The sequence below is a fragment of the Trachemys scripta genome, chromosome 1, assembly GCF_013100865.1.
Source record: "Trachemys scripta elegans isolate TJP31775 chromosome 1, CAS_Tse_1.0, whole genome shotgun sequence".
Taxonomy (NCBI): Eukaryota; Metazoa; Chordata; order Testudines; family Emydidae; genus Trachemys; species Trachemys scripta.
The window spans coordinates 21,031,685-21,056,345 of record NC_048298.1 but is presented as its reverse complement, the minus strand read 5'-3'; the positions used below and the strand labels follow the sequence as shown (position 1 = coordinate 21,056,345).

At 40.3% G+C, this 24,661-nt stretch overlaps 1 protein-coding gene across 1 annotated transcript in view; it reads right to left on the bottom strand.

Annotated features, from left to right (window-relative positions):
* Positions 1–24,661, bottom strand: part of SEMA3C (semaphorin 3C) — a 159,080-nt gene that overhangs the window by 35,409 nt on the left and 99,010 nt on the right. Inside the window, exons 5-11 of the mRNA XM_034765654.1 lie at positions 24,041–24,160; positions 17,998–18,088; positions 12,847–12,966; positions 10,667–10,809; positions 6,496–6,610; positions 4,202–4,271; positions 1,289–1,433 (exon numbers count right to left, since the gene is read on the bottom strand). Of these exons, the coding sequence (XP_034621545.1) occupies positions 1,289–1,433; positions 4,202–4,271; positions 6,496–6,610; positions 10,667–10,809; positions 12,847–12,966; positions 17,998–18,088; positions 24,041–24,160 (804 nt within the window). The remainder of the gene's footprint in view (positions 1–1,288; positions 1,434–4,201; positions 4,272–6,495; positions 6,611–10,666; positions 10,810–12,846; positions 12,967–17,997; positions 18,089–24,040; positions 24,161–24,661) is intronic.

Here is a 24,661-nt window from a genome sequence, read left to right as displayed (position 1 = left end):
CTGTCTGATCTGTAGCCCACAAAGAGTTTCATTACTAATGACAGCTACTCACGGTGGGCATAGTAGGCACTTGCCTATCCCATTTCCTCAGGCAGAGGAGCAAGCACTAAGAGAGGGTATAATATTTGCAGGAATGTTACATGGACATGTGGTTAAAGGGTCTTGTTGTGACAGGGAAAAGTTAAAATAAATAAAGAGGTGGTGGGAAAGTGGGAGCCCTTTTTTCTTCTTTATGACATAAGGAGCAACTATTTAACTCAGGTGAATATCGAACAGTTTAAAGAGAGGCGTTTTTTAGTTAAAGGTACAATAGTGCAACTCTTCAGTTAAGATGCCAGGTCTTAGAATAAACATCTCAGAGAACCTCCATAGACCCTTCAGTAAAAATAGAAGACTCCTGATATTTCTGAAGTAAAATTCAAGCAGTTTTGCGGGGAGAGGGTGGTTTTGAATTTTTTTTTTCCTGCAGGCCTTCTCTATACATTACCTGTACAAAAAAGGGCACAATTCAATTTTATAAAAAATCCTTACAAGATTTGAGGCATAGACCTGGCCATGTTGTTCTATGCATTCAGTATCTCCAGGCTGATTACTGAACTCATTATATCTTGAAACAAAGCCCTGAGAGAGCTCTGACTGGTAAAAAAAGAAGCAGCAACACAGGTTGCTGTGAAAAGATTATCATGGCCTCTCATCCGTCACACAGTCCATTTCAAGGACTGTTTTCTAACTCTCAATACCGTCCATGGGATTGGTATAGGCAATTGAGACACTCTCCCTCAGCAACCATGACCTCCCACCACAGCTACTCAATGTTCCATTGGAATAATGAAACTGTTGAAAATTGGGGAAGATTCATGAGCGCAGGAGACAGACTTTTATGGGCATTAGACCTAAAATATAGAACTCGATACTATAAGAGGCAAGAATGATCAGGGTGAAATATAAAACTCTTCAACTTGGCTTCTCTTACTAGCCCCTCATCTTCCTTTGTTTCTTTCTTTCACTCTTTCAAATATACACATGCTCTTAAAAAAATAACAGACATCAAATGAAATAATTTACTTCTACCTGCTGGACAGAAAGAGCAAGCGAGAGAGAGATTGATTTTTTAATAATTTTAATAGTTCTCAGGTATTATAGTGATGTGCATGATAGATTGAATTACAACTAACTTTAGATATAATTTATAGTCTGTGCTTTAGCACCAATTTTAGGATATTTCATTACATTAAACAAAGACAATTAGTTGTCAAGCCTGACTTGCATAAACATCTTTAGTACTTACTGTGCCAGGTCGTGGATATGGAATTCTGCCCTGATATGGAATTAGCTGGTGGTTAGGACCTTCCTTATGTGCAAAGGGTCCATTGAACACTGTTTGGATCTCAGACAAGTGATACACACACACTGCTGAACCTTTAAATACAGAGCTGGAAAAAACAAGGAAAATATTTGCACCATAATCTGCCATTTCTTACATAACCTTTTCCATCATCACAAAGGGTTCAGGTATCTAAAAGGGTGTCATAAGGAGGAGGGAGAAAACTTGTTCACTTTAGCCTCTAAGGATAGAACAAGAAGCAATGGGCTTAAACTGCAGCAAGGGAGGTTTAGGTTGGACCTTAGGAAAAAGTTCCTAACTGTCAGGGTGGTTAAACACTGCAATAAACTGCCTAAGGGGGTTGTGGAATCTCCATCTCTGGAGATATTTAAGAATAGGTTAGATAAATGTCTATCAGGGATGGTTTAGACAGTTTTTGGTCCTGCCATGAGGGCAGGGGACTGGACTTGATGACCTCTCGAGGTCCCTTCCAGTCCTAGAATCTATGAATCTATGCAACGTTGCCCATAAAGATAACACATTTAATAATAGGTAGCACTTCTATAGCATCTTCCATACAAGGACCTCAAAGAACATTGCACACATTAATTTACCCTCACAATACACAGCATTAACCTGTAAGGCTAGGTAACATTTTCCTCACAAAGAGTATCTATCTTCCAATGAGAGGGGAAAGTATTATCATCCCCATTTTACAGATGACTGGTTAAATCACTTCCCCTATATTGTACACATGAGAGCATAACCTTTTCCCAATGAAATGACTTCAGTGAGACCAGGATTTGACACTCTGTGTGTGGTTAAACTGGAAACAGAACACATCTCTCCTGGCCCTCAGCCCATGAGAGCCCATAGCTGCCTTATAAAACACCTGGATAGAACATTCATTAAAACAATAATCACAATTAAGTGCAGTTAGAATACTGTAATCAGTGTTCTAATATGGGCTCAGATCATGGCGTTACATTCAAACACCCCCATAGAGACCAGGAAACTTCATGAGATTCCCCTTACAGAGTTTCCTATACATTCTTCCTCAGGAGTGGTGAGGTTTGACTTTCCCACAGTCTAAACTAGGGTTCTGACCCACTAACTCCAGGGATCCCCAGAGATTAGTATGGATCCAATTGCACAGGCCCTGTGCCTTCACATTAATCGGGGCCCATTGAGGCTCTGTCTGGGTTCCTTGGTGCTGGGGAACCCTATTGCCAGGGACTTTGCAGCCAGCACATGTCCCTAGCACTCTCCATTAAGGATGATCTCCAGTGCCAAGGAGATGATCTTCAGAAGCTAAGACATTGGCTGTGATATTAACAGCCCCCTTCTTGTCCACTGTGTGAAAGGGTGCAATGTGTGTGTTAGAGGAGGGGGGAAAGGCACACTTTGGATGTTTATTCAGAGATGAACATCCAAACATTCCAGATTTGCTCAATATTAAGTGTGAGATGAGGAAAATCGAAATTGCTCTTTGTTGTGCACTGAACAGGTAAAATCACTAAAGAGGAAAATGTGGTAACTGCTACAGGACATTACCGAGCAATCACCATTGCTCTATACCACAAGTGCTACCTTGAGAAAGCCCTCAGATGCATTATAACCAGATCTGTTGTCTGAACGCTCTCTTCCTCACAATTGGTTTATGACGTTTTCCCCGGTATTCATGGGAGCCATAAGATAAGGTTTAAAGGATGCACTTGATCATTGCAGACAATGCAGCTTTATTAGTTTTATAATAGTTCCTGCTATAAAAATAATTCACGTCAGTCACAGCCTAGACCAATATAATTTAGTTAATTTATAATTATTTTTATCTCATAGGCTGTTTCTCCAATTACTGTTCTCAGGTTGGGGTCTGCAGAGGTGAAAAAGATATGGGCAGTACTAGTAGATGAAATTCATTATGACTGCTGGGTTTAATTACACAACATGTTCAATCAAAAGTAAAAACAAACAAACAGAAGTCTTGTGGTTTGTGGAAACAGAAACCTAGACAAAAGTAAAACTTTGTATAGAGTGAGAAAATGTCTAGAGGGCCTGGAATAAACCAAGTGTTCAGTCAGTGGCATTTCCATTGTTCAGATAATTGAGACAAGAACCAAGAGCAAAAAAACCCAAAACAGCAAAATACAAGTAAAGTTACTATCTGTTGTTTCTCAGAAAGACTGTCCCAGCAAACTTAACAAGAAATCTTGAACTTTCTCAAAAAACTATCCATTCTGTCCTTATAGCAAGGTGGGCCCTTATCTGCCAAGAGACGAGGAGTGCCCATCTTTTGCAGTGATCTGAAGACTCAGGTTGTGATTAAGGAAGGACTTGATCAAACAAGATATAAGTGTGCCTTTTGAGAGCCAAAGTCCAATGGCATAAGTCCCTGCCAACTATGAGACTGGGAACTATTAGCATGAATTTATTTAGGAATTCTGGGCTTGGTGTTTCAGGTGCTAAGGACCCCTGATGAGATGCTGAGAATCCTCAGTTGCCACTGAAGTCAATCACACACTATGTCCTTGTTCTTCCCCACTATCTAATAAACATATGGAGACAACAGGAAACATTTACTCAATATATTTTTTAGAAAGCTGGGAGCAGAGGGGAAATTTATCTCAGGTACAGTTGTATTGAATATACACCAGGGATCAATTTGGCGTCTACAGAGATCACAAGTAATTGTGCTTCTAGTTGATGAGAATAAGCAGGATTGAAAGGACATCTCCTAGGTGGCAATGATAGTTGTGGGATATATTAGTAATGCATTCAATCCCAATAGCCTTGACACAAAATACCTCTGTCTGTGTTTATATGGAATTGGAACTGAGGCCGCTCACAGAGGCTGCATCTACAAATCTTCAAAATTACCTTGATGTTGTAAAAATTCCATACACCAATGTTGTTCTAGGGTTATCTGTTTCTAGGAGAAATACATCCTCTGTGAGAAAGAAAGAACACAGGTGTTGAGTAATTGCTCTAGCTTGACTTTCAAACCGTGAAATTTAGGGCCCCATCCTTCTCCCACTGACTTCAATGGGAATTTTGTCTCTGACTTCAATGAAAGCAGGGTCGGACCCATCATATTTAAGGTTGGTCATAGTAAAACTAGCATTTACACATTCTGAGCCAGATTTTCAAATGAACTCAATACACAACTGCCCCTATTTAGAGACATAAATAAAAGGATCAAATTTTCAAATATGCTCAGGACCCATCTTCTCCCATTCTTCTCAGCAGGACCTTAACCTATGAAAGCATTTAATCATGTGTTTAACATTAGGCAAATGTTTAAGTCCCACTGGAGTTGAAGTTACAGTGCTTTCAAAGATGTGTAGAATTTAAGGCTAGAAGAATCTACCACTTTCCTTGGGAGTTTTTTCCAGTGGTTAATCACCCTCACTGTTAAAAATTTGCGCTTAATTTCTAATTTGAATTTGTCTGGCTTCAGCTTTCAGCTACAAGTTCTTGTTATATCTTTCCCTGATAAGTTAAAGATCTCTTTAGGACTTTGTAGTTGCTCCCCATAAATGTACTGAAACACTATAGTAAAGTCATCTCTCAGTCGCCTTTTTGAAAAACTAAGGATCTCATTAATCCTTTTTGCCACGGCATTATCCTGGGAGCTCTTACTCAGTTGCGAGTCCAACATGATCCCAAAAAGCCTTAATGCTCAAAGCTAAACATAAGTGCTTTGCTGAATGGGGTGGATTGATGAATCAGGGTCTTGAAGCTGTTGGGAGCAGAGTGCTTTTGAAAGGTAACTCTCAAAGTATCCTCTAAATTTTGAATTTGGTCTTGTTTGTGCTTTATTGCAAGGACTGAGACCAGCAATACATACCATACGGTGTTTTATCATAGGATAAAAGTACAGTGATCGAGGATCAGGTTCTGATAACCTTACTCACATGGAACATTAAATTAGGATTTGATCCAACTACCATTACATTCTGAATCAAAACAATTGCACTGAAACATTTGTAACAATCCATAGCCACAGAGATTCTGGATCCCATTTATAATGGTGAAAATCAGGGGCAATACCACTGAGGTCAGTGTAGTTACACAAGTGTGGAAGCAGTGTGCACGAGTCAGATTCAGACCTAGAATGTGGTTCATTGGCTAACAACATATATCTTATCTGAAATAGAATTTATGTCCTTAGCTTCTCAAAGCAGAAGACTCTACAGTCTATTCATTGAGTTAAAGAAGGCCAGGGGCAATTGATCAAGTTTGTCATTTTTACCTATTGAGTGGTGCACAGACAAGCCCACTCTCTCCAGTTGAGATAAAGCTTGTCTGAGGTTATCTGTCCAACAAATGGGGTTCAGATCTGTGACCATGCCTATGCCAATCATAGACATCAGATGTCTGCAAACACACAGCATTAGATATGTGATCATGACATTAATAACCCATATTTATGTTGGAGACCCTAATAAGACCTTACACAAACAGAACCTCACACAATTGTTCTGAGGGTTAGTTAGTTAATGTTTGTAAAAAGCTTTGCAGATGTAAAAGCGTGCATAAATTCTAAAAAATTATACTTAGTAGTAGTAGTATTTAGTATCCTCATCATTATCAACAACAACTTCTGCTTCCAAAGGGACTTCTACCAAGTGACCCAAAGGAGCACCTGTCTTGTCATCAAAAGGACATTAGTGGTACATAAAAACTGATACAGTGATACTCAGTTTTAAATACTATAAGCAAATCTTAATCGTCAGCATAAACAGTAGGAACAGCAACAATTATATTTTGCATTTACATCTCTCCTTCCATCAGAAGCTCTCCATGTGTTTTGCAAACATTAATTTAACCTCTTACTACTCCAGTGCATAGTCAAGCATTATTATGTCTGCTTCAGAGATGAGGATGATGAGGCAAAGAAATTTATAATGAAATCTTGGCACTATTGAAGTCAATATGATTTTTGGCATAGACTTAAATGGGGCCAAGATTTCACACTTAGTGACTTATCCGAGGTGACATAGGAATTTTGTTGCAGAACTGGGAATCAAATTCAGATGTCCTTAACTCCCAGTATCTGTGGCTTAAGCACAGGTATATCTTTTCTCATTTGAAGTTAAGATTTTCAAATACTCACAGATACAGAGATAACATGATATAGATGATACTTCATAAAGACTACACTGCTATACCTAATTCATCAAAGTATGTCTCCGTTCCATCCTCGTCCATTACTGAGCACACAAGTCTTGCTTTCAAGAATGTTGTCCACTTGTTTACAAGACTACGCTGTCCACCAGTATCATTCTGAAAAGCAAAATGAATTTGACACAAGTATAACAAAGCAAAACTAAAATCTTACTTAATCCCTGCAATCTTTTCTCGGGTTATTATGATCCATCATCTAGCAAATACCTTGTTTATATTAATGACAATAAACAGAGATAGGCATGAAACAAACCCCTCTCCCAAACACCGCCAAATCTGGGAAAACACAGACCCAATTATGAATGTTGAAATTGAGGATTATCTTGAGCAAACAAGGGGAGATTGAAGTTCCACTCTATCAAATGGCCTCATGGGAGTATCATAGAATATCAGGGTTGGAAGGGACCTCAGGAGGTCATCTAGTCCAACCCCCTGCTCAAACCAGGACCAATCCCCAGACAGATTTTTTGCCCCAGATCCCTAAATGCCCCCTCCCCCCAAGGACTGAACTCACAGCCCTGGGTTTAGCAGGCCAATGCTCAAACCACTGAGCTATCCCTCCCCGCATCAGACAACAACAGTGCTAACTTTACAAGCTTGTGATGTTAGACATAAAAACGTAAGAACATAAGAACAGCCATACTGGGTCAGACCAAAGGTCCATCCAGCTCAGTATCCTGTCTACCAACAGTGGCCAATGCCCCAGAGGGAGTGAACCTAACAGGTAATGATGAAGTGATCTCTCTCCTGCCATCCATCTCCACCCTCTGACAAACAGAGGCTAGGGACGCCATTCCTTACCCATCCTGGCTAATAGCCATTAATGGACTTAACCTCCATGAATTTATCTAGTTCTCTTTTAAGCCCTTTTATAGTCCTAGCCTTCACAACCTCCTCAGGCAAGGAGTTCCACAGGTTGACTGTGTGCTGTGTGAAGAAGAACTTCCTTTTATTTGTTTTAAACCTGGTGCCCATTAATTTCCTTTGGTGGCCCCTAGTTCTTATATTATGGGAACAAGTAAATAATTATTCCTTATTCACTTTCTCCACACCACTCATGATTTTATATACCTCTATCATATCTCCCCTTAGTCTCCTCTTTTCCAAGCTGAAAAGTCATAGCCTCCTTAATCTCTCCTCATATGGGACCCGTTCCAAACCCCTAATCATTTTAGTTGCCCTTTTCTGAACTTTTTCTAATGCCAGTATATCTTTTTTGAGATGAGGAGACCACATCTGTACGCAGTATTCAAGATGTGGGCCTACCACGGATTTATATAAGACCTCAGGCTTCAGGGTTTAGAACAATCTCTAACTATAGGGGATGACAGGAGAAGAACTCATGTAGAGCAGTGGTTCTCAAAGCTGGTCCGCCGCTTGTTCGGAGAAAGCCCCTGGCAGGCCAGGCAAGTTTGTTTACCTGCCTTGTCCACAGGTTCGGCCGATCGCGGCTCCCACTGGCCGTGGTTCGCTGCTCCAGGCCAATGGGGGCTGCAGGAAGCGGTGTGGGCCGAGGGATGTGCTGGCCGCCACTTCCCACCGTCCCCATTGGCCTGGAGCGGCGAACCGCGGCCAGTGGGAGCTGTGATCAGCCGAACCTGTGGACGCGGCAGGTAAACAATCTGGCCCAGCCCGCCAGGGGCTTTCCCTGAACAAGCGGCGAACCAGCTTTGAGAACCACTGATGTAGAGGGCAGATGATCTCATATCTGCCTAACGCAAAGTTTTTTTAATCTTCTTCTGAAGCATCTGGCATGGACTCCAGTCAGAAACAAGACACAGGACTAGATGGACTCTGGGTCTTATCCATTATAGTAATTCCTATATTACCTATGTTTGTCCATGAGAATCTTTTCAACAAAGCACCAAATGCCACTCCATTCAGATTTCCTCTCTCATCCTCCAGTGGACATAATAGATAGAGCAGATCTTACAACTTTTCTGAGGATGTGCAACAGTTACCTGGAGACTCCTGTTTGTCAGCCAACCAGACAGTAAACAATGTGTTTAATGCTAGCTGTGATTATAAGAAACGTAGGCAAAAGTACCAATAAAGTATGAAAACACATATTTAACCCAGCTCTTGCCATGGTGAAAAATGCTAACTAATTATTTAAATCATATTGTAAGTGGCACTATTTAGAACTTAAATAAACACCATAAAACACTAACAAGTAACATTTATACTACCATTAAGAGACTAGTTTTCAACAATTTAAATGCTTTCAATTTTGCACATTTGTGTCTATTACTGGTAAGCAAAATTGGTATTTGCAAGCCTAAAGTGGGTGTACAAGCATGACACTTTTGCATGTCTAGCCTTTGAAAATCAGGCTTTTAATCATTTTTCTATAAAAATCATTTAAAAATGTGGTTGCTGTATAGAGTAAGGATCACAGTGAAATATCTCAGGAAAATTTTAGGTGGAATCTGAAAAAAATGTTTACAGCAAAGTTCACCCCCTAGTCTCTGTCCCCCTGACCTTTCTGATTGACAGGGCCTCTAAAGATGGACTATTTTAGTTAACAGAACTAAGATTAAAGTGCTGCTTTAATAGAGGCATTAATAGAAATGTGCACATAAGATGAAATAAGTGGTAAAACTTTATGATGCCAGATTCGGACAAAATCTCATTAATGTACTATTCAGGTATTTGTTATCTGAGGGCAAGTGACCTGGAAGGCTCAATTCATAAAACCTAAATAACCAATTTTGTTCTATTTAAACCACGCCAAAAACGGGAATATGTTTTGTGAAAACTCATCAAAACGATGTTAAATTTTTGACCAGCTCTAGTTTTATTCTGCCTTTCATGTGCATGTGTAAGAGGAGTTTTGCCCAGCTATGAAGGGGGAAAGTGACCTCTTATTTTAAACTGGAATAAAGCCTTTTCGGCCGCCTGTCCATACTTTGTTTGCAGCTGGACCATCAGGCTCAAAAGGCTTGGGCATTAACTTTCGTGCTACCAAAAATGCTATTAGAATAGGTCTCCTTAACTGACCTAAAGTTAGCAGAGCTCATGGCAAGTCAGGCTGACACCAGGAGGCTTGTAGCAATGTTCACTCCTTACTGCGGTTGTTACAGTAGATTACTATCAACATGAAGGATCAGCTCTTGTTCCCTTTGGAATCTATAGGAGTTTGCCATTGACTTCAATATAAGCACAATCAGGTCCAGAGTTTAGAAGCAATCTGGACTTTATTATAACAATAACAACAACAATAACATCCTAATAATGTTTAATGTCTTATTGAAAAATATCCAGAGGCCATTGGGCACCTAACCAAAAATACAAAAAAATAGCAATATTATAAAACTAGGTCATATGTCATACTGAACTGCCAGAACAGGAATGGAGCAAACACCAAAGCGCACAACCATTCCTCTGCACAGCCACATCACAAACCTCAATGAATACAAAACCCATATTAACCGGGAGTGGGAGAGGGGAGACCTTCAAACTTAATCTCCAGTTTTGTCCCTAGGTAATGGATAAAGAGTTTATCAGAAAAACAGAGCATTTTACAGTTTTAATTTTACATGCATCCATAACCTCAGAGAAAGAGATAGCTGCTTCAATCACATTGCAAGCAAAATTGACTCTGGTTACAGAAAAAAGGGAAATACAGGCAATAACTAAGGCCCTGATTCTGCATGGACATATGCACATGCTTAACTTTGACCCACTGAAATCAATGGGACTATTCATGTGCTTAAATTAAACAAGTGCATAAAGTGTAATTGTTTTAAGAATAAAAATAATGTTTTCAAATGCCTTTACATTGAATTTCTTGTGGGAGATTTGGTACGTCTGTGATTCAGTAAAGCTCACATCTGAATTATGGAAAGAAAAGAAAGCTCAGGAAGTCAATGTTATTAACTACACTGCACCAGACACCAAGGTGCACAGATTCATCAAGCGCTAATATTCCTACTAAAATTACAGATATATTCCAGATATATCTAACCAGGTCAGGGCTCGGCTGTGTACTCAACAGCCTTTCTTCTTAATTATGGAGATGGAAGCAGGAACAGGAAATGTGCTTGTAATTGGAATTAAAGGCTTTTAAATAGTTTTAATGTAATGGATTCATTTTGATTATTCAATCAAGCCAGCAAATCAGCCCCTGAAAATTGAACAAAAAATTATTCTTACTGGGCATATTCTAGCAATCATTGAATGAATCTGTTTGGTGCTGCCACTGTTGTCTGTAAGCCTCTCTTTGAAGAAGAAGTACACTTTGGCATCATTAGGGTCTGTGCCGTCTGGGATGAGATGAGCATCCACAAAAATAGGCTCTGAAAAGAGACAGATACAGAGCAAACAATGTGTCAATATAAGCAACTCTTGACAGCTACTGATCTCTCCGGGTAACTCCACAGAATGCATCTGCTGCTGATGTCCAATGTGCTAGGGCTTGGCCCTACTCACGTGTAAAGTTAAGCACTAGTGTCAGTGTTTTCAGGACTCAAGTTAATACTAGAGCAGATTTGTCCCGGTTTTCAAAAAAGCAAGTCTGAAGCAGAAACAGCAGTGCTAGTTTACTACAGAGATTGAAAGCCTTGCAGGAGAAGAATCAGTGAGCAAGCTAGAGAAGTCTCTTTGAGGAAAAAAAATTGAGAAGAGAAACAATGATCTGAAAAACTGTTAGGGAGAAAATGAACAAATTACTTTTCAAACCTATTCAATCAGAGGGTAAAGGTTGTGGTAAGGCTACTGAAAACCAAAGCAAGGGAGACTTTGAGGTTGTGAGAATGCTTGAGGAGTGAAGTTCCCTCAAAGGTATTCATATTAGAATATGGTGAACATATTTATTTCAATATGTCCTACAGTCTGAATGAGCACAGAGATAGAGGACTGCAGCGAGCTAGTGTCAAATTGTTTGTGTACCATAATATCACTGCAGACTACTTTTAGGTAGTCACAGCTATCAGTGTTGTAGCCTGTGGTACACTTGCTTTCCTTTGGCAATTTTCTTGGCTAAAATCTAATGAATAGCATTGGAGACCTCAAATGACTTATATTCTCCAGTCTGGAGGTCACTTACTTCCTATTATTCATGCCATTTGATTGGTTGATATCCAATACAAACCACTTTTGACTTTTTGGTGACCTCTGATGGAAAGGTCACATTTTCAATTTTGGATATCTTCTGTACTCTTCAACCCCTTATCAATGAATATGTCACATTTCATGATGCTAGCTCAGGAGGAACATGGAAATACATTGTGTGTGTCAGTCACCTTTTCCAAGCAACTGCATTATGTACGTTTTCTAGCAATGAAGCATTTTCTGTGCAGTCCATTTTCTAAGATACTTTGAGGAGAGTAGGCAAGCTTAAGAGAATGAAGACAACTAAAGGCAAATTTTAGAAAACAGATAGAGTTTCCCTCTTTTGACATATTTCATTTATTCTGTTACAAAAAGTGCAAGTTAGTATTATACCACGTGCTATCACATTAATTATGAATAAAAAGAATAGACTCGTTTGGATTTGCCCTGTAAAATTGCATGAGGTAGAAAGACCAGATTGGTTTCCATCAATGTACCTCAGTAGGCTTGGCAGCAATAAATGCAAATCTTCAAATCAGAATGATAAATTTGGCCTATTCCTATTGGGTGAAATCCACCACTTTGCAGAGGGCCAGCACAAAACCTATTGCATATGATTAACTTTAACACAGTGAAATCAATGGGACTATTTATTTGCTTAAAATTAAGCACGGGCATAAAGTGTGGCTGTTTTAAGAATAAAATAAAGCCTAGCGTATAAGACATGGGTGGGATCCTGGCCCCACTGAAGTCAGTGGGAGTTTTCCCACTGATTTCAATGAAGCCAGGATTTCACCCGTTGTACCTCACCATTGCACAGAGGTGACTTTTCCTCATTGTGCCATTTTATGACAATCACATAGTTAATCAGTTATTTAAATATACTACAGTTGAAAATTAAATGTAAATAATTAGAATCAAATTTTCCTATATCAGACGATCTCAAATAATTAGGGGTTAAGAAGAAACTTCCCTGGGAGGCAGATTATCCCACATCTGTCTATAACAGCCCTTTCCTCTGCAGTAGCTAGTTTTAGTCACTTCAAGCACAGCGTACTGGAGTAGATGAACCAGGGGTCTCCTCCAGTATGGCAATTCCCATGTCGTGTAGAATTCCTATTCATCATACAGAGTGCATTGTCTGTGGTATGTTTTTATTCCTATTTCTTGCCCACATTTTCCCTTAGTAGATTCATTTTAGAATGGGAAATAAAGAACTCTTTGTTGAAAACAACCATTCTCTTAGTCACATATCAAAAGCTTTAATGAAGCAATCGTCTTACCACTCAACCACTTAGAATTGTGTTGGTCAGTTCTCACTGCATTCCGTTTGGTTAAACTGCGAAAAATTGCTGCATCGGTCCCCATGAAATCTATGTACATTCCTGAAAACAGCTCTTCGTCTATAGAAAGGTAGAAAAGGAAAAGGGGGTAAAAACATGAATGTGTCTATCTTGGCTTTTTGGGAAATCCATTTCTAGTGACCTATTTTTGTTTCAGACAATGCCAGTTCTTTATTTGCATAGCAGTCACCACATAGAAATATCAGTCCGGTGGGAGAGGAGTTTCCTCTGAATCATGGAGCAATCATCTAGCCTAAGGAGGAAGCATCAGATGTTGCTAAGAACTTTAGGGAACTGCATGATTAAATATAGCAGCTAACCACATGTGTAGTGAACCTTTCATTTGAAATACAGCTTAGTGACTGAACTTACATTGTTAAACATCAATGCACAGACAGGGTAATAGTATAAAAAGGAATCAAATTCAATTTTTTTAAAAGTACTTGAAAAAGCTTCTATGTTATGAAAGTAGCCAAAAATACTGGGCCAGTATTTGCAAGTGGGAATTGGCATAGCTCCAATTGAAGTCAACGGAGTTGCTACTGTTTTCAAGGCTGACTTTGGACTCAAGCACGATTCTGTATTGCAGAAACTGGATGAGGATGCTATGAACTTGGCTCAGTTTAAAGTGAAGCAACAAATACCTGTATTATATACTAGAGTCAGAGTAAATTTCAATGTAGTGTGAAGGAAATTAGACATGCAACTCTAGTTTACTTTAATAGGATTAGGTACCTAAATTCCCTGCGCAGGACTCTGAAAATTCAGCCTATATGTCAGTGTATATATATATATATATGTATATTTCCATTGGCTAATGGCAAGGCAACCCCAGAGTACAACACAGTAGCTAAAATAATTTTTAACTTCCATGCTGGGAGCAACGGCTGAACGAACTCCCAGACAGCTAGGTTCTTCAATGTTTTCACCCAAATGACAGGGCTGCCATGAGTGTGTGTGGTCAAGCTGGCAAGAGCCACAAATATTGAAGCAATTGAGGCTTCTTTTAATTTTTTGTTTGTTCAACAATAAGAAATACCCGTTCACCTTTGAGAGATGAAAACTCTGGAGGGTTTTTTTTTTTTCATTGCTTGCTAGGTCATGAACCAGATCCCTACTGATTAGACAGTAGGTAGTGCAGGCATTGTGTCGCCTACATGTCTTTCCTTTAGCTGAGGTTCAATGTATGAGGGAATCCATTGCGCGGGGGTAACAACAAGGAGAGTAGAGAGGAGTTTACACAATGTGGTTTGTTCCACTATTTATATCTCTATGTAGTGCTGTTAGATCAATAGCGACTTATTATGAATCTCTACATCAACGTGATTTCCCCCAGAACCATCTGGTGTCTTATTCCTCTTGTTAAATAGATTGCCTGCAATGGATCATGCCTATGGTTCTCACAGAGCTCTCACGTTCATTCCTGGAAAAAAATAGAAAGGCTGGAATGGGGCTATGGAATTCTTAATCCTATTGCATACCAGCTTTATTAGTTATGTCTTAAGCATTCCTAGAGCCTACTAGTCTAATCAGGTATCAAATGATATCTGTCAGCTCCACTTCCTTTTGGTTTAATGCTTAAATTCTGCACAACAGTTTGTCTTTGCAGGGTAACCAATTCACACTGTTTCTCTTTGTTACTGGGGGAATTGCTGAAGTGATGTAGGTCTGCTCTTGTAAATACCTCGGAGCATTGGTTGCGGAAAGAAAGGGGGTGTGCATGTTAATTATTCCTTGCCTGCCCAAAGATACATTTTTCATAGCTTTGCTTCTAAAGTGTTTTTGTAGAATGGTGAATTTCTCCTACCTTCTAATTTGTTTGTCATGTGGTGTTTTCCTCTATGAGGCCATTCACTTTTCCTGTTGTATTTCAAGCTTGTGTTCTGTGTTGCATAGGTGGAAGGCGATGCCAGAAATGGACACAAAACAGGGACCACACTATAAAACGATTATGTCATTATACTTTACTAGTTCCAGCGGCATTCGTCAGTTGAAGAGGAGGGAGGAAAGAAGGTCTTGTGATTAAGGCACTTAACCAGGAGCTCTGGGTTCAATTCCCAGCTCTGTCTTTGATTTCCTAGTTACACAAGCTCTCTACTCCTCCCTTAGTAGTAGTACAGTTCTCCAATTGGTTGAATCTTTTAAAAAAGAAGAAACTTTTTAAAGTGTGAGCACTGTTCATTGTGTAATCCAAATAATTCACGGTCTCTGTACACAGTCTCTGAGGGCAAGGAGCTCCTTGCACCGAATGCACACATATGCCATCTGCCCATAGGGCAGGTAATCAGACATGCTGCATTGGGTGCAATAAACTGGATACGGAGAAATATTGCTTTGGCGATTAACTAGATATTGGGCCTGCTCAGTCACATAACTGGGAGATTAAAGCAGATAAAGTAACTTCTACTAAAATGAAGAAAACTCCCATGTGTCCAAAGGAGACAAGCCTTTGTCCTACTGTGTGTACAGTATCATAGAAAAGAAGACTTTAATGGGCATTCATAAACCCCAGGATGAAAAAAGAAAGTCTCTATTCTTTGATGGCAGTAACTCATTTAAGAATGTGAAAAGCATAATTGGCGTTTATGAGTGGACTCGGCTATAACTGACTTTGATCAAATTCCTTTACATGCTGCACACAGATCATTGATGAGGTAAGCTGGAAATGCAGCCAATCATTTAAAGAGGTAGAGTATCATGCTAGAGAAGTGACACTTTCCCTTCTTCCATGCAGATTGGAATCCCCTTCTGCTCGCATCTCTGCTCCCTACCATGCCAGGAGGCCTTGGAACTTTATATTTTTGAAGGTAAGAGGCTGAGATGATTCTGTTCAGTTCCTTGTCTTTGATAGAGTTTTGAGGAGAGGACAAAGGACCTGTCCCTAGAGCCCTACTCTTTCAGTTGAATGCCCGGCACTTCCACCATGTACCTCTCATTGATTCCAATGGGAGCTGAATGGCTAAGACACCACACGGTAGTACTGTGAAAACTCAGGGCTAAATGTCTTGCTATGTTGTGTGCAGTTGCTATGAAACTCAACATACTGTACACAGAGGTCAACAGAATTCTTCTCTTTGTTTAACAAAATCCTAAGTAAGTTTGAGAAATCTGTGCAACTCCTGCTCTTTCCCTTGGCTAAAAACATACTATGTTTGGGTTGCTAATTTAGGTTATGTCTATCCTAGGTGTGAATAGCAGTGCACACCAAAGTGCTGTCCTGGAACTCCCCCGTGTGGATTCTGCAGGCACCAACTCAAAGACTCCCAGTTCGCATTTATGTAGTCCGACATTAATACCAACTAGGAACCTATTAGTTCACACCCATATAGGGTGACCAGATGTCCCGATTTTATAGGGACAGTCCCGATTTTGGGGTCTTTTTCTTCTATAGGCTCCTATTACCCCCCACCCCCTGTCCCGATTTTTCACATTTGCTGTCTGGTCACCCTACACCCATAGCGCCACACAGGGGAGTTACATCATAGCACTTTGGTGTGCGTTGTTATTCACACCCCTGCAATCAAAACTGCGGGGCAGCACAGATGGGCCCTCAGAGATCAGGGATTAGATACAGATTCAAAATCCAAGGCTTTGGTATCAGTAGTCTCATAACACGCTGCAAATCTAAATGGCAAAATGTATGTCTACTTTGCACATTCAAGAGCACATGTGGCTCAAGTGGTTGTAGCATTGTCTGTGCAGGCAGCTGCTGCTCCAGCCCGGCTGCTAGCATAGTCCTAAGAATGTACTGCAGACGGTGACTAAGGAGAGGGCAAACAAAACCATCGATTGAGCATGCTTAATGAATTCAGGGCAACGTTTAAATTAATCACCTAAGCCCTGCCATCCAAAGTAAATTCTTTTCATTCCTTGCTGTGAAAGCCAGTGAGGAGTTCATTATGGACTGACTAACTCAGAGTTATGGCTATAGCATATCTTGCTGCAATCTGGGAGATCTGAGGGTCTGATGACCCCTTTCCCAGTGCCTGCTGTAATCTTTTTCACTAATGCAAAGCCAGTGCAACTGAGGATAAAACGCTGCTAAATCAAAGTGATAGGGCCTGATTCTCCTTTTGCATTAAGGCCATACACATTTGCATCCACTTGAAGGCTCTTTATAATGCCACCAGAGTGTAAAATGGTCTTAGTGTAAACCAGAATTAGGCCTGTAGTGTTTTACACCCACTTTGCACTGGCATAGGTGCAAGGCAAAGAAAGGGAAAATCTGGCCCTTAATATGCTGGCTTTTTTTCCAGCCCACAGACCATTGGAGATCAGGCACGTTGAAGTGAGGATATGTTGTTTTCTCCAGGTGGAATTTGTGAGCTGTCCTTTTCTTCTCTTTCAAGGTGAAATTCACCCCTGAAGGGCTACACCAGGCCTATACCCCACTTAAATCTCAACAAAGAGCTTAGGTGGCACTGAAGTGGAGCACAGGCATTGTGCTTGCCCTGTGTGCCAAGGTTTCACTCTCACTGAACACTCTGCCAGACAACCTACAGTAAGATGTCAAGGGAACCAGCTGTCACACTCTCTGCCCTTTCATATGGAAGTGAGTTGCTAAATTTATAGTCAGTGATACAGTGGGGATGAGAGAGGGGTAGGTAAAAACGCCTGCTGCAGAGCAAAGAGCCTGGCAGTAGCTGGTGGCCTCAATAGCAGAGACAACAAATATGAAATGCAGAATAACTCGAAAGACTCCAGCAGGTTTTGCTTCCCTAACTACATGGCAATGAGACACAAGAACTGGCCATGATGAATGAAGTCAAAAAGTGTTTAAACATAAAAAAAAATGGTTAAGATGTTTAAAAGTTGTAGCTAACCCTGGGAAAATGTGAAAGATGAAAAGGGGACAATCTCTTGCTCTCTATTCCTCCCTCCCTCATTGCTGCTTCCTTCTGCATTTCCTTCACACATCCATGCTTAGCTCCATGCAGACCTTCAAAAGACATCTGACAAGCAGTATGAACACAATGGTTTCCTTTTCACGGGCTGTGCCCTGTGCTCCATTTGTTTATGACACCCCATCATTTCACACTCAGCTCAGTAATAATGATTTAAGCCTCCAGGATCTTTGGTTATTTTACTTACTGATCATAACAGATACTGTGTTCACATTAGGGTTGAAAGAGCAGCGCCCCTTCCCCGATTCACACTTGGAGTCGATCATGAAGACTTGCTCCTGTAATATAGACATGCATGTCACCGCTGATGTTTAGAAATCTTAGAAAATGAAAATAAAGTCAGAGGAGCCTTTTTTCCTGTGTTGTTATCGACAATAAGAATAGTCAGCACTGGTGTGGGTTTTTGCTTTACTACTTTCAATAACACTGTCTTATGCTGAGTTTTCATTATCTTCTCACTTGTACCCAATTATTTTCACTGTAATTACAAATGCAATACACTCATATGTCAGCAATAACATCTGCAGACATTTTTTCTATAGTCCTGAAATTACCTATGAATTACTTGATGAATTCATGGTGGTATTTATACCAGGGGCCTAGCCTAAAGCACTTGCAATAAACTACTTTAGTAATAATACAGAAGAATGCAAGCCTCTCTTTTCGATTGTCAGCTTGTCATATTATAAATCATAAGGGCTAGATTTTTACACCTGTTCAGATGTTGCTGTGCTCTGTGTCGCAATGCCTAACTGATTAAGAAATCGAAATCTCATTTTCAAAAGGGATTTAGGCACTTAAGAATCTAAATTCCATCAACAGACAATGGCATTTAGACTTCTAAGTGACTAAATCTCTTTTGAAAATGAGACTTAGGCTCCTAAATCAGTTAGGCATTGCAACACTGAGTGCAATGACACCTAAACAGCTTTAAAAATCTGGGCCTGTCTCCTTACTCCTTACTCCAAAATAATTCCTAAAGCACACACATTTTCTTCAGAGCATTGTCTCTTGGACTACACTCATTGCTCAGACACTATGGTGGTAGGTGCCATATAGATAACAAAAGCAAGTGTAGGACTAGTTCTCTTGCTCCTGTTAGAAGATTGAGCAATCTTGTTTAGATAGTATAGGTCATGCACAACACTACAATTCAAAAATGGGTGAGGTGTTTAGGTTAAGAAGAAGCAATCTGGACCTTTACCTATTCCTTGAACAGAAGCAATCTTTGGTTAACTTGCTTTCCCACCCCATCTTGGTGTCCCTTTTAATTTACTGACTCCAGCCAGTATCAGAAAAAGAATTGCAAGGATAAGAAAGGATTTTAAATTTCAGGAGGTAGCCGTGTTAGTCTGTATCCACAAAAACAACAAGGAGTCCGGTGGCACCTTAAAGACTAACAGATTTATCTGGGCATAAGCTTTCATGGGTAAAAACCTCACTTCTTCAGATGCATGGAGTGAAAATTACAGATGCAGGCATTATATGATGACACATGAAGAGAAGGGAGTTACCTCACAAGTGGAGGACCAGTGTTGACAGGGCCAATTCGGATTTTAGGCTATTTCTGTCCCAACCAGAAACAGGTAATTCACAAATACTCATAAGAAAGCCAATCAGAATGAAGTTCTTGTGATGTGGATGCCAATCCAGTAGAAACTGGAATGAGTCATGTGACGCTGGCAGACCAGGTGCCAGCTCATGCCAAGGCCCCTAGGTCTCAGCTGAACACTGACAAATACATAGCTGGAACCAGTCTGGCTCACCTGTGTGTGAGTACTGTTAAATATGTATTAGAGTTATAAAAATGTACTTAGTGTTCAGACTTTAACACAGGCAGCAATTTACAAGCATTCCATAATCTCACTTATACCATCTGTATCCCATCTTATAAGGTAACGTTCAAGTGTTTGCTCTGCAGGGGCGTGAGCAGGAATTTTAATTTGACCGCTTTTGGAGGGGCACATTAGACACACACAAGGAGGCAGTGGCTCCCAACAGGAGCATGCTCCGTGTTCCTGCAGCATAGGGAGGGAGGAAGCAGCACAACAGTTGCCCAACAAAAGAAGGCCCATAGACACCAGACAAACCATTGAGGAACATCAGAGGACAAAAGACTTTGTTGATTGCTCCCCCACCTGCTAGGAAGAGACATACAACTGAATTCCTCCCAGTGGCTGAATTTGCAACTCAAAGAGAAGTGGGGAAGGGATAAAAAGACCTAAGAAGGAAAAATGGTATTTTTTATGCTGCTTAGACTCTGAGTGGCAAGGATTACTAAGTATATACAAAAGATCCCCAGTGCTTTGCCTGGGTTAGCCCTAAAGGACATAGAAGCTTCTATTGCCCTCTGAAACTTAAGACAGGAATTCTTTTGTGTGTGTATGTGTTTACCTGCTTTAACTTTGTAAATAACTCTTTTATTGTTTTCCTAGTTAATAAATCTTTAGATAGTTTATTATAGGATTGGCTACCAGTGTTGTCTTTGGTGTGAGATCTAAGGTGCAATTGACCCGGGGTAAGTGACTGGTCCTTTGGGACTGGGAGTAACCAGAATATTGCTAAAAAGAACAGGAGTACTTGTGGCACCTTAGAGACTAACAAATTTATTAGAGCATAAGATTTCGTGGACTACAGCCCACTTCTTCGGATGCATACAGAGTGGAATATTGCTGTGATCTTTGGTGTAAGTGACTGTCTATCCCAAAGGTAAGCTTACCTGGGTGGCAAGATAGATCAGAGTACCCAAGGGGACTATCTGTGACTCCATGTTCAAGCTAATATAGTGCCTGATGAGTTCACACTTGATAATGTGTTGGCAAAAGCTAAGTATAGAACTCACAACCAATATGGGGTTGATACCCTGCTTCTTAACAGTCTGCCCTGAAGTTGGTACTCTTGCTGTTGATCCATTGTAAGACAGCTTGACAAGAGCACCAACTCTTTACTTACTCCTTCCCTAATAAGACCAAGCATGATGGCACCTCGATGCCACACAGGCTACTAAACAACCATCTGAGGCTAATAAATTTGGTCTCTACTAATTTGAGACAGAGTTTAAATGTTCACTAAAAGCTGCAAGTTCCCAAATTCCATTACTATCTATCTATCTATCTATCTATCTATCTATCTATCTATCTATCTATCTATCTATCTCATCTAATGCTATGGAATCTTATCTATGTATCCCATCACTATAGTCATTAGACAGATTGTAAACAAAGTTTCAAATCTAAGTATAAGTCTGTCTATGTTCTCTGTTTTCTTAATGAATATGTAGTTTGATACTAATGTATATTACTATTTTATGCTTACTGTACACTACTCCAAAATGCCCAACCATTGCACTGGCAATTTGCCAGAAGCCCCAGGAACACATATATTTTTCAAATGTGTTAAGTTATTTTTTCTTAGCCCCTCATAAATCCACACAGCCATAACATTTGCTTCTACTTGCACCCACTCTGATATTAGAATAACACTTGGTTAAGTTCACAGTAATCACATTCTGCAAATGATTAGCCTTTTCCTCACCTGTTCTTGCAGGGAGAGTTTAACACAAGTCTACATTTTATGATAGCAAGAGGGGTATTCAGCTCTGCGAAGAACATTTTCCTTTGGCCAGTGTATCATAAACTGCGACAGGGAAATACAATTTAACCAGAGATGGCCAAACGCTGCCTCCCCAGTGAGGGCTCGCTAGCTGGGAACACGGTGCACTCTTATTGGAATCATGTACTAACCAAAACCTGAGACCTGGCTCCCATGAGTGCTAGGCTATGGTGCTGTCATGCTGGGTGGTGTTTTATGGTTTCCAGGGAGCGTTTGCAGCAGAAATAGATGTGCCTGTTTAAAATAGCAATTTTACACCTGCAAAAACAACCATTTGTTTGTGGAAAACAGTGACAAATTTGAAGTGAAATCATGGTTTTTGCAAAAGCAAAGGAAACACAACTTCTCAGTAGTCCCATCAGCACGACATAATTTTTCACTCAGCTCTCCTAATTAGGCATTTGCAGAGGGAAATACTTGAATTTAAATCTGTACTCTTTAAAGTGCTTTGCTATTGTTGGCCTGTACAGTACCAGCAATGAGAGTGCAATGCCTAGTCAAGTGTCTGACAGACTCCAGACGTCTGAGACAGCAGTTTATTTAATCAATAGTTCATAGGCATGCAGCTACAGAGACAAGCTAAGTGAAGCCAACTCTACTCTCCAAGACGTGTATCTGTATTTTTAACTTCAGAATTTTAACATCTTGCATCATCTTGAAGCCTCATGTGTTATTTAAAGTGAAATCACATTTCTGACAACAAAGAAATCATCAGATTCAATATTTCTGTAGTGCTTGGTATAACTGCTACTTACGTTTTAAAAGATATCATATTGATTATTCTACAGATGGGATCACTTTCAATTTTAAAATTAAATTTCCTGATAAAATTAAATTAGAATGAATGTCACCAGATGGTACGACTGAGAGTTCCTAACTAGTTGAGAGCAGAAGAGTAGATTTCTACTGTAGAGAGATCCATTCATTCCAGAGATTCATTCCCAGCGGTTCTGTGCTGTTGAACTCAGGCTCCTAAGCCCCAATGGCAGGCAGTCTTCTAGGAGTGGAAGTACAGTGATTTAGTCTGCACAGTCTACTTGGGGGCCTGGAGCCAGCCAATGCGCCCCCAAATTGCTTGGGACTATTCCATGGAAGGATGGGGCAAGGTCTTCCAGGAGATGCACTGATTTGTAGCCCCTCCATAGTCTGTACTTGAGGGTTGAGAATTTCGAACCCAGTCCTCTCCCTTTGAAATCAGTGGTCAAACCCACATGGACTTCTATAGAAGCAGAAGCAGACATTTACAGCTGCTTTCCCCTGGCAGAACTCAACTAGCAGTGTCTGCCCTTCCCCTGCAGCACAGCTGTTTCTCCATGTGCAGCAAGACATACTGCTCCTTCCTGTGCCTGTAAGAGTCAGTCTGACCCAAACTCTACCAAAGTGCCAGGACTCAGATAAGAACTTTCCTTTTTCCTTCTCCCTACTCCATTTATTGCTTACTACATTTGTATAGAAACAAAAATTTCATTTTCAAATCATGAAGTCTGGAAAATGCAGACTTCATGATTATCTGGAAAATAATCTGGGCTTTTACATGTTTAGCCAATACAATGAAATGAAAGCAGGCAAACTGACTCAGGTAATGTACTAAGAGGCTGCTCTTTACAAGAAGCGCTTTGGCTAGCTATTATTCCATGACAGTGCAGTATGTGGGAAGGAAAAAAATGTTTTATGATTTAAAATGTAGGAGGACATGTACTACTTAGTAGCACAAATTGTGCTGCCTGGAAGGGAAAAAAACCCACAGGTGTGTGGAGGGGAATCTTTTTAAAATGGTAGATGGGTGGTAAACTTTACAGAACAATTAGACTTGTCACCAGAAGACTTTAGAAAGTTACTTAACCCTTTAATTGTTGAATTCTCTGTTACCATATGTAAACTAAGTTGCTTCAGTGGTTCTTAGGAATTAAATCAGCATACCTCAATTGGAGCCATCAATGGAAATAAGCAGATTTATACCAACTGAGGCCCTCACCCTAATAATCGATGACCCAACCTTGCAGCATCTATTCAGGCACAACTTTTCTTGTCAATGAGGCTTCATTGGGAGTTCTACCCAAATAGAGATTAGACGTTCAGGATTGTAGGTCCTCCTCCTGCAAACACTGACACCTATGAGTACTTGGCCTACAGGAGTAGTCCTATTGAACTTAACAACACTACTCCCATGGATAAATGCTTGCAGGACTGGGGAATAAGTGAAGGACCTTATTGAGTTTTCTTCTACTGTTATTTATTTCCAAAGATTTCTTCCAGTTTTGGACGATAAATTAGGAATGAATGAACCAGTTCAGATAAAATGAGAAGTAGCCAAACCTTAGCCCAAAGTCTGAAGTGAGCTTTTTCTGACCCAAAGTCTGAAGTGAGGCTAATGCTATCAAACCATTTTCTATTTTTATGCATGCCATGCTCTCTGGTAGCAGCTGGGACTGGAAACAGAAGTATCAGAAAACCAGGAGAATGGCCGTCCTTGTGCTATTTGTAGCCTGACTGGACAAAGTAACCTCATGAGATCTCCAAGCCCAGTTTCCAGACTCATCCTCTTTGGATAAGTGTATTTGCCCAGCACTAAAAATATCCACCACAGGAGCATGGGAACAATGAATGAAAACACTTACCTCAGACCTGCGCCCTCTGTTGAGGTATGTGCATACTGGACTGAATGCTCCACTCCCACAGACGTACAAATGGGTGCGATTGAAGGTCTGTATCACACGTACATAATTTCCACAGCCATGCTGTAGAGAAAGAAAAAGACTTAATAAATATGCTTATTGAATGTTGGGAAACACTAAGGAATAGGAACAGCTGATCATTTTAATGCTATCCTTGTCAACTTATTTATTACAATATGTTCTGTTACAATCAGTCTCATTAATTAGGACAAACTCCCTTGCTTCCTTTCTCATTCCTTGTATAAAGCCAAATCCATGACCCCTGTCCAAAACCTTCAGTCAACAGGCTTTGTGCAAGTGTTGGGGGCTGGAGAAGGGACTCTTGTTCTCATCTGAAAAGCTATGGCTACTTCACTTCCCATCCACAGGGAGTTTTGGCCAGTGGGGCTATATAGCCATAGACCTACAAGCCATGTCTGTGCCCTTTCTTCCAGCCTGTTCTGATATCTGGATTGCCATGGATGGGCCAGCATGAAGTATGCAGAAACGGAGGACTCTCCATGTTCAGCTTCTCTATAGCCTGCTCTTTTTGCTCAGAGAACCGCAGCATATCAGGCCAGGAGT